The 11,521-nt window shown below is 33.9% G+C and overlaps 1 protein-coding gene across 4 annotated transcripts; it reads right to left on the bottom strand.

Annotated features, from left to right (window-relative positions):
- Positions 1-5,110: 5,110 nt before the first annotated feature.
- LOC121797383 (probable mediator of RNA polymerase II transcription subunit 26b) lies at positions 5,111-8,456 on the bottom strand. 4 transcript variants are annotated; one of them, XM_042196138.1, is made up of 9 exons: positions 7,509-8,453; positions 7,340-7,408; positions 7,156-7,238; positions 6,793-6,845; positions 6,564-6,691; positions 6,428-6,455; positions 5,941-6,296; positions 5,750-5,837; positions 5,111-5,621 (listed from the first exon to the last, which is right to left on the bottom strand). In XM_042196138.1, the coding sequence occupies exons 1-9, from the start codon at positions 7,953-7,955 to the stop codon at positions 5,500-5,502; spliced, it is 1,374 nt and encodes a 457-aa protein (XP_042052072.1). In that variant the 5' UTR covers positions 7,956-8,453; the 3' UTR covers positions 5,111-5,499. The 4 variants fall into 4 exon arrangements, with proteins under 4 accessions (XP_042052072.1, XP_042052071.1, XP_042052074.1 ...); XM_042196137.1 differs by having other exon boundaries at positions 5,750-5,840; positions 7,509-8,449; XM_042196140.1 differs by having other exon boundaries at positions 5,384-5,610; positions 7,509-8,456.
- Positions 8,457-11,521: the final 3,065 nt, after the last annotated feature.

Here is an 11,521-nt window from a genome sequence, read left to right on the forward strand (position 1 = left end):
TTCGAAGACTAAGAGAATAGTATGTAGTATGCACTGATTGAAATTCATACTCGCTGGCAGAATGAGCTCGAACAGAGGCTGTTGCACCTTGGTCTTTTTGCACATTTTTCTATCTTTTTCTATCATTTATCAACAAACACGTCAAAATACCAAAATATATAATATATGCAATTTAAGAATATAATTTACATGATTGACATTTAAAACGAACCAAATATAGGCCTTAAAAACATGCAAAAACTGTGTTTATCACTAAACCCCCAGGGGAACGATTTAAACTCCCTAGCCCAATGGATAAGTTAACCCTAAGAGCATCTCCAAGAGAAAGGGTAAATGGAAAGATAAAGAGAAATAACTAGGATATTTACCTTTTCTTGATAAAATTTCATGCTCCAATGGAAAAGATATTTGAGGAGTTATTATATCTTCTGTCAGAGTCTCATTATTCACAAATCCACTCTTAAAGACCGAACCACCGAACCATACCAAATTAAAGTTTTTAGATCTAATTTTTTATGGATGAGAGACACAAATTTATCAATTATTTTCGCCTTCATCACGAGCCTATTTTAATTCATCCGAAGGTAAATAAGTCATACTAACATGTTACGAAGATTTAACTTCATTCGAGTAGGTTTTTACTTCATTCGAGTAGGTTTTTACTTCATTCCAGTAAAATTATTACTTCGTTCCAGTACGTAAATGCGGTTTCGCCGTCGTGTGCCGTTCTTTCTCTCTACAATATCTATCACCACCGCCACAACGCTGATATGATGTAATAAACACATGGAATGATGTAATAAATTATTGGAATGAAGTATGTGTAGAAGCATTTGAAGTCCTACTGGAATGAAGTAAAAACATTATCCAATGAAGTAATAACGTTTCTGAATGAAGTAATAAACGCACTTGAATAAATTGCATTTTTTAATGTAAATAAAGTAAAAACTCAGGTCAATGAATTCAAATGAAACATATGTTGAATCATTTCAAAACCTACTGGAAGAAAGTAAAAATATGTTGTAGTTTCAAGGTATTACGTACGGAATGAAGTAATAAACCTATACAATGAAGTAAAATGGGCTTGTAATGAAGACCGAAAAATTTACACAGCAGCACATCTCATCAAAAAAACTAGATCTAATGGCCCAGATTTGGTCTCTAGTTCAGTCTTTAAAATTGGTTCGACATTGATCACAACTCTTTTCTTTCATTTTGAGAATGTATATTTACCTCTTATTGGAACAAAAGGTAAAACGTTAGTTATTTTTGTTTGCCTTTTTAATTTACCTTCTTCCCTTGGAGTCCATTACTTTTTAAGAATGTATAATTACATTTTTTAGAAGGTAAATGAGAAATATACATTCCTACCTTTAGTGACCGATATGTTATTGGGTTGGTACTATACACTAGCCCCATGGACTATTAAACCCTTAGGAAATGGATTTCACTTTCGGCCCCCATAGCGAACAAATAAAAATATACATTACTCAGTAAGAGCCATATACATTAAACCAGGAAGAGACATATACATTACTCAGTAAGAGACATATACATTACTCAGAAACTGACGAAAATATTGAAATCCTATTTCTCTAATCTTTTTTAGCGAAAAAATAGTGAGAATTGGAGCAAAATCGATAAAACGTAGAAAGAAATAAACATAATGTGATTTGTTATTTAATTAAGGAAAAGAAATAAAAAATAAATTAATATGCAACAAAAGGCGTGAATCATGGGAATGAAATAACTACCAATTTTTTCTTCTCCTAAATGCCCTTTTCGAAATTTTTAATTAATTTCATTAAATTCATGTGGCATAAAAATCGGCCATTAGATGGAAAAGATCAACGGCTTGAAATTAATTTTGTGTTTTCCAAATATTTAGTGTAAGCTTCTTTCTTTCCCATTTGTAAATTAGGTCATCCACTACGCTGTCTCTATACCGTCCCTTAACTACTATTTGACCACTATTTGAGGGCCCCACTGTCCTTTTTCCTCAATCCCTTAACTAAGGGACGGAACCTGCAACGCTCCGTCCCTTAACCGTTCCTTATTCCGTCCCTTAATTACTATTCATTCAATTTCATTTTTTATTTTTTTTTCCAACCCAATTCAATTTAAACAAACACAATTCATTAAAATTAAAACAACATTACAACATAAAATAAAAATACAACTTAAAATTTAAAAAAAACATAATTAAAATCTTTGAAAAATAAAAATGACATAATTTAAAATACAATTTTATATGGACATCCTTGAATGTTTTATGTTTCACTTTCGATGTGGGACAAAATCATTCTTGGATGTCTCTATAAAAGAGAAACAACCAAGAATGATTTTGTCCCACATCGAAAGTGAAACATAAAACATTCAAGGATGTCTCTATAAAAGAAGAACAACCAAGAATGATTTTATCCCACATCGAAAGTGAAACATAAAGCATTTAAGGTTGTCTCTATAAAAGAGAAGCAACCAAGAATGACTTTGTCCCACATCGAAAGTGGAACATAAAACATTCAAGGTTGTCTCTATAAAAGAGAAGCAATCAAGAATGACTTTGTCCCACATCGAAAGTGGAACTTAAAACATTCAAGGTTGTCTCTATAAAAGAGAAGCAACCAAGAATGACTTTGTCCCACATCGAAAGTGGAACATAAAACATTCAAGGTTGTCACTATAAAAGAGAAGCAACCGAGAATGAGTTTCATAAATTCGCAAGCCCATCAAATATATGTGGGCTATTACGAATTTCTTGTATTTAATTATTTGTAAAAATTGTTTTTAAATATAAAAACAATTTTTATAAATAAAAGTATTTTTTTTTAAATTCAATTTTTTTTAAAAAAAAATGATTTATTGCTTCATCCGTGACGACGCCCACTCGCGGGCCAGCGAGTGGGCGTCACGCATGCATCGGGGGCGCGCCAAGTCGCCCGGGCACGTGACGGGCCGGCGCGTCCCTTGTGTCGCGGATACGGGCTACGGGACGGGCTGGGGACGGGCTACGGGACGGGACGAACATTGCAACGCGTCCCGCGGCGGAACCGTCCCTCCGGGACGGAACGCAAGCCGCGCGGGACGCATAGTGGATGCTCTTATATATGTGTGTACTTACTTCTTTTGTTATCTCGATTAACGGAACCCAACAGAGCAATTAGTAGTTAAACTTAAAATCTGAGATCAATTACATTTATTGTTGCATGCAGGAAAAATGAGATGTTTTGATTTTGAATACCGATGAGAAAATTTTGAGTAAATAAAAAAGGACAAGTTTTATGTTACAGTGCATCAGTTACACGCTTTTCTACACTGGCATACAAATTCAAAATGGGTTATTAGTAGGTAAATACATGAAGTTTCATCATTTTCTGTTTTTTTCCCAAATTTTATTTTTTGAATGTAAATATATGAACTTTGAATTTTTTTGATTTTTCCCCTAAAGTAAAAATTAAAACTGATGTGGCAAAAAATAAACAAAATAAAATACCACCTCACCTCTTTCTCTCTCCCGTATATCTCTGTATCTTCATTCATCTTCCCAAACTTTCATCTTCTTTCGACTTTTCATCTTTCAATCACAGAAAAATATATGACAAAATACAACTTTCATTCTTGGATTTTCTTGGTTCCTCTACTTCCCATCGCAATTATCATTTATGTTTAGGCTTGATTTTTACTGTTGTTGTTTGCTAGATTAGTGAACAGTCACACTGCATTCGTTAATGTTGTAAACATTGATTTAAACTTGAATGCTTTGGAACATGATAGCCTTTTATAATAGAGATATTTATTCTTAGTCTATGATTCAATTGATATAAATGGCTTGTGCTTACAATGTAAAATAACAGTGTGCTTTGTATTGTATACGATAAGATCTGCCTTTGAATTGTGAGTGTGTTTAAAATTTTGAATAAATCTATGAGTAGCCTAAATCCAAGGATGAGAGTTATGTTTTCATGGTATGTTTTGAGCAATTGAAAAAGGAGATCGAAAAAAATGGAGATTTGGGAACCGGAACGAAGGCATTGATGAAGAACGAAGATGAGAATAATGAGATTAGTGAGGTGGAATTTCATTTTCTAAATTTTTAAATAATAACATCAAAACTACGTCGTTTTGATTGCCATTTAAGTTTTAGTTTGCCACATCAGTTTTAATTTTTGCTTTAGGAGAAAAATTAAAAAAATTCAAAGTTCATGTATTTACATTCAAAAAATAAAGTTTGGGGGAAAAACCAGAAAATGATGAAAGTTCATGTATTTACAGGCTAATAACCCATTCAAAATTAACAAATTTATGGAAATAGGTACCCTCTTCGTTCCATGTTAATAGAGTCATTTTTCTATTTTGGGAAGTTCCAAGTTAATTGAGTCATTTCTATTTTTGCCTAAAAGTAATTCTCTCATTTACTTTATTCTCTTTTCATCTCTCTTACTTTATCATCTCTTACTTTTTTCACCATCCATTTAACACACTATTCTTAAACTCCGTGCCGAAAAAAATGTCTCTATTAACAAAGAACGGATGGAGTATATTTTTAGAAGATATCAAAAATCGAAATTATTCACTACCTCACTCGTATAAAGGTTAAGAATATCGTTCAATAAAGCAGGCTAAATTCCCCGCAGGAAAGTGACTTAATATCCTTGTATGTGACTTCTATATTTGATTTGGACCATGAGATTGCTCTCACACGCGTAGTCACACACACCATGAAATATACCAAATGCTTATAAAATAAATCGAACATGTGTTAAATTCATGGACGTTATTCACGACAATTAGAATTGCAATTATTTATTAACACGAATTCTTTACAAAATATCTGACGTGAAAATTTCTGGAGGTTGTTTCAATTAAAAACGGAACAAAAAACAAATCGTTAGAGCATGCAGAATAAGGACGCAACCACATTTTGCGTCCTGACAAAATTTGGTTCTTCTACTATATAAAAAAAAATAGCTATAGGTTAATCCCACTTATAGTTCATAAATTCGAAATTGATTAGTAGCATAGCCAAGTTGGAATCGAGGTCGAGTTGCACTTGCACGATTTAAATGTACTCCTACCATTATTCTATTTGATGATTGTAAACACTTTCGAAAATCCAAAGACAAAATGAATTCTATTTATAGAAATATATCTAATGATTTCCAAATTAAGCAAGTTTGTATTCATTTATTGCTCTAAGTTTATGTGCAAATTGTAATGGAAATGGCAAGTAAGGAATAGAGTAAGACAGATTTATGGACCACTCTATTCTTTCCTAAGTGATCAACTACAAGGTCTATGCTACACCACATGATTTCAAGAAGTAGACCGAAATACCCCTGCCCGCCAACCAGTTTCTTAAACTCTCTCGGGGGGGGGGGGGGGGGGGGGGGGGGGCTAAAATGAATCGTCCGGTGAGCAACGTCCTTCCAGTGTAGTTTGGAAGAGATTCAAGAATTATTATTACCACTGTATGTAGTAGTAGTAGTAGTAGTCACAAGGCTATCTTCGTCCATTAGCCCATTGCCTGTTGTGGTTGCCTGGCCTCATGTGTGGATTCCTTTGTTGGCTTTGCTTTGGGAGATCTTGCAACTCCACAACTTGTATGGTTCTCTGTTTCTTGGCTATTTCAGACAACCAGTAGCCACAATTTACGATAAACATAACCACACAGATGATCCTTTTCATGCCATTCATAAATGATCAAAGTAGAATTTAAATTTTGTTGGAGTTGAGAGTAGAGCAAGCTCACCATTTTCGGCTTCTTGATAGCGTTCCTGCAGTTTCCTTTTGGCAGCCTCTAATTTCATACGTACTGAAGCCTCGTCCTTGGAATTTGCCTTCTGGCAGGAAGTAAGATAGAGCCGTGTGATGAGAAACGAGATAGATATAGCACAAATAGATGGATAGATACAACCAGTGAAGTGTTTCCAATGCACCAACCTCTTGATGTGGAGGCATTAGTTTCCTCTGAATTGGGTGATTTTCGGATTTCTGCTGGACTTTGATAGTCTCATACTCAACCTTAGGTTTGAGAGATGGTTTAAATCTACCGGATTCAATGCTCGAAGGCTTTGGTCTTCCTGGTCCAGATGCATCACTGGAAGGCCTATGTGGTTTTAAATGGCCTTGTTTCATCCATGTAGCTTCCTCTCTCTTGGGCTCGGGTTTCCTGTCATTTGGAGGAGCACGTGAGTCATGCGGATTCAGACATCTCCAGTTACGGGAGTCAATTTTTGGAATAGCCGGCTTTCTGCCACTTCCTCGGTTCTTGTTGAACCCCCCACTGCATCTAGGATCTGAAACAACATCCTCAATAAGAAATAATCCATCTTTGTTCCTTTCTAGTGGGGGATTCGACTAATAACAGGATAGCATAAGCCCATAGAATTAAATGAAGCATAAGAATAGACATAGGGAAGAAACTCACTTCCATCATCATCCATGCCATCAAAGAACTTCGTGCATACCAGTTGAATGCAAAAGGAGCAAAACCAAGTCACTCTACTAGCAAAAGTATTGAACAAAGTTCATAGTTTTACTAAAAATGAGACGAGATATGGCACCTGTGACAGTTCCATTGAAGAAGGGGTGGCAAAGAATGCCCCTTCATCGAGTGGAGGAGATGGTAACCCTTCTTCTTCCTCTTCTTCTTCTTCAACAGCTGATGTTTTCACAGATTCTATTGCCATTTCTGCAGTTTTACAATGCGATTACTGATTAATTGACTGAATCAAAACTGAGATAGATCTCTGATTGCTATCATTTCAGAAAGAAAACTTCAAGTTAAACCACCTGCAACAGCTGCCGTAGCATTAACCCATGAATCAACCATCACTTTCCAATCCCTGCAAATCAAAAGCTCAAACTATAAGCAACTAGGTTTTCAACCTAGGAACGCAGAGTTGATGAAGGAAAATGTATTGTACGATGCCATAAACGATATATATACCATAACATCCCCAGCATTTAATATAAAAGAATAACGAAATCATAAAGCTTAAAATCTTTCCTTCAAACCTCTACTACCAAATATGAGCAATGTAACAAGATGATGATAATCATATGCAGAGAACCTCTACTATCTATCTCAAATATGAAATCACTTTAAATTAACTTATTTTTCAGTGTATTAAGGTTATATAGCAAATTCCTTACTCAATCAACGTCCTCGCAAGATTCCGGATTTCCTTTGATTCATGCTTCCGCAGAGCATTAACAGACTTCCCAATCTCCGTAGCCTGATTGAACCAGATAAGTTCAAGAACTCTTACCATCAAAGTCAACAAGACTAAAAGCAGAAAGGCAACTGCAAAATTCAACAAAAACATTCAAGTAGAACCTTAAGTATCTCCTCGGAAAAAGGCATCAGTTGAAGCTTCCTCAAACAATCAAACAACAATGCATCAGACTGCCAAGGGGAAAATGCACAACAATCAATATCAACAAAACTAACATCATCAATTCCATATAAACTAGACAGCAATAGATTCAATAAACACAAATCAAACCTCTTCTTCAAAGTTATCAACAACATCCTTTATTCTCAACACCTCCCCATAGAAGTGCGATTCCTCCTCAATATCATCAGTCAAAGCCTCAGCTTCAGCATCGCCATCACTGTAGTTCACAACGTGATCAACATCGTAGTCTCTGCTGCTGCTGTTCACCTTGCTCTCCTTACTGCCTCCGGCATCAATCTCGCTCTTCAACTTGTCCTCACTGTTACCCAAACCATCGCCATTCGGCACCGCCAATTCGACTTTGTCGCAGCCGAAACACTTGATCGCTTTGCACGTGAACAGCATCTCCGCGATCCGGTCTCTCTTCAATCTGAAGTCGTAGGGGCAATCGGATGCAGCAACCAGTATCGCATGCTCGATTATGTTGAAAATGTCAGAGCTCGCGCTCCGGAAATAACCCCTCCATTTCTCGAGGCTCACGGCGGCGTCGGCCATGGCGAGAGATTAAAAGTTGAATTTAATTCTGATATCAACGAATCGAGCTTTTAGCTTCGAAATTCGATCGCGATGATTCTGTTATCTTCTTCTCTCAGTTGTTGATCGAGAATAGATAGAATAAGGAGGAGCTAAGTTAGGGGATCGTCAGATTATTTAATTCAATCAAATGCAGGATTTTCTACTGCAACCAATAAAAGTTACTCGAATGAAGAGTGATTCGATAGTGCAGTGAATCAGTGGAGAATGGTTTTTATTCGATAAATAATTGATGAGAATTAGAATATATGTCAAAAGGGAATGAGAGATATTCTCCTCACTAGAAAATCATTTCAGGATGATGCATTGCTGAAGAAGAAGAAGAAGAAAAAGAACTAATTTATTTTTACAAAAATAAAATTGTACGTAGATATTTTTGGTAGGATTAAAGATTGATAGAGAAAAAATGGCAGGTGATCAACACAAAGGAAACGAGTTCAAACCGCAGTCTATTGTTTACTTTAGTCATGAGAGAGAGATTTTTGCTTTCTTTTTTTATTTCTACGTTGGTTTTCAAAATATTTGAAAAAGTATAATGGAAGAACGATTTTTCTTATTAAAGTCTTAATTATTCCCTTAAAAACGAATATTGCTATTTTAAGGTCAATTATAATTTCTAGCATGGTGCGGGGGTATATTATACTAATATAGTACTCGATGAAAATACTTAAAAGGTTCAATTTTAGGTGGTGGCGGAGATAATTTGAGGCCAATAAACCACAAAAAATTAAATAAATAAAAATTATTTATTCGAGACAAATTCTGATTTCGACTTTTAAAATCATATGAACACACAACTAATAAAATGTTTCAACTTTCAATAAGCAACAGCACAATAATAATAGTATTAATTTTAAATATACTAGTAGTGGAGTATTATTTTGTTGGAAATTGAAATAAATGAATTTTTAATATGCATTTAATTTCTTGTGTGTTAAACTTTAGTTGGATTTATTAGTAGGAGTACTATTTTTGGAGAGAGAAGAGGTCATGGTATTTTTTTTTAATTAAAATCAATTTCATGGTATTTCACGTGGTATCATTTTCTGATTAGTAGTATGTGACTATGTGTAATATAAGGCGATGTGCATGTTACATACAGACGAATTTTTGGTCACCTGTCACAATAGCCCTATTTTAAATGATTTTCCAGTTTCATTTATCCAGTGCCCACCAACAACTCTAAACTAATTGTTCCCCAATGCCTTAAATATTACACTAAATACCCTGTATCACAATATATATCGAATTTTCATATCATACCAAACATAATAAATATAAGAAACTATATTTCGATTTAGCAATTTGTATCAAAATTCAATACACCATAAAATTATGGTGTACCAGATATCGACACAATATAGAGTAAAAATACGATTATCGAATTTTGGTAAGATAACGATATTGAATATTGGAATATCGACAAATTTGATAAAGAAAAGACTAAAGTCTCAATTTGGTCCTTAACATATTGCGTTTTTTTATTTTGGTCCAAAACATTATTTTTTGAATTATTCGGTCCCTCACATTTGAAATTGGATCACATTTGGTCCATTTTGGACGGTTCCGTCAAATTTTTGACGGATTTAATTACCGTGTCACAGATCCGTCACTAATCCGTCACTATTCAACTACAACTAAATCAAATATAAACATTTTCATAAATTAAACCAATTAAGTATTTAAAATATGAGATATTGGCGCCGACGAAACTTTTCAAAAAAATTAATTTTTCACGAACTTTGAACTTGGTATATAATATCACGAACTTAAATAGTTGTTGAATTTTTCACCGACGACAAAATCCAACTACATTAAAATGAGATGGATAACCGTAACTGGCCTCTAGAGACTTTGTAATCACATCACTCACATTTCTCATTGGTAATCGTATCTTATGTGATGTAATAACAAATGAAATATAGTCATATTTTGTTGCTAGTAGAAAAAATTCAACGACTATTTAAATTCGTCATATTATATGTCTAGTTTAAAGTTTGTGGAAAAAAATAAATTTTTAATAAATTTTATGATATTTGGGGTCAATATCCTTTAAAATATAATAATCCATTACTTAGTAGGATAACTAACGACTTTTATAACTTCTAATCTGGTATCTACTAAAAGTTGAACAAACATTCGCTAAAGTTATGTAGTTAAAACAAAAGTATTGATGGTCCCAACTAAAAATGTTGGGCCACTTTATAACTTTGGATTTTTATTCACATCATCCACCATTTACGGCGATTGCTTGAACACTCGATGGGTATTTTCAAAATATAGTTGGTATGATAATTCAATGTCAATATTCAATAGTAATAATCACTAAAACATTATTCATACCTTTGCTTATAACTATACTGGAGTAATTTTTAATTGACTTTTAGGAAATCCTATAAAAAAATAGCGAATCAAACCATAATTTATGTATCATTAGTAGTAATTGTCTCGTACTATTAAAATTCCAATTAGGTTGGTATTGATATTTTTAATTTTACAAGTTTCATAAATATCAAAGTTTGATTTGTTTAGTTTTACTATAGCTTTAAATAAAAGAATAAAATGATAAAATTTAGCTTTGATATTTATAAAAATAGCAAAATTAAAAATAATAATAACAATTTTTAATGTACTCCATTAGAATCAAACTAAATGTGTACAATAAAACAAATAATTTTAAATGTGCATTAAACGATAGTGAATTAATGCTCATTATTGGTGTTCACATAAGATATATGGCATATCATTTCTCCCTACGCCCTAAATGCTACAATTATCAAATTATATGGAGTATCTTCTTTTGACGAATTCACATTGAAATTTTATTAAATAGGAGAGTATTTGTCCATGTGCATTAAATAACATAGTATGAATCTTCACATTAGTTGATGCCTCTTATGTTGACAACCTAATAAAATTAAATCCATCTATACTAATTATTCATATTTTCTAGCAGTATAATATCAGATCATCTATACATCCATTGGTTAAGGCAAATGCAGCAAAGTAACCTTTGCTTCTAAATCATCTTCTTCTTCTTAGAATAAGCGTGTGGAATATTTATTGTCCTGCAGTTCGGGACAATATTGGACAAACTTTCTATCAGATTTAGCAACAACAAGAAATATAAAAGGCTGCCTCTATCAAAATTGGAGAATAATTAAAAATGATCAAATGAAAATGTGAGTTGTGGCTGGATTTGAGGCTAAAAATGGTGCTGCATTGTGGTGTTGTGGCTAAAAAGTAAAATGATGAAATGACCGCTCGAAAATAAAAATGTGGGTGCATAAGGACTGTCACTATAGAACACCACCACATTGTATGTACAATATACTAACAACGACGAAGCATCCATGTTGAGATTGTCTTAAGTAGGAATGTCAGTGCAGCCTGCAATTCATGGGTTGGCCCGAGTCCGCTAAATTTAGAGGGTTAGGGTTGGAAGTTTCTAGCTCGATAAAATCATAACTTAATTAGCCCGCAACCCGAATAGGGTTAACCCGAAAATTCGATGGGCTAGCCCGGAA

Source organism: Salvia splendens, chromosome 3 (assembly GCF_004379255.2).
Source record: "Salvia splendens isolate huo1 chromosome 3, SspV2, whole genome shotgun sequence".
NCBI classification, from domain to species: domain Eukaryota; kingdom Viridiplantae; phylum Streptophyta; class Magnoliopsida; order Lamiales; family Lamiaceae; genus Salvia; species Salvia splendens.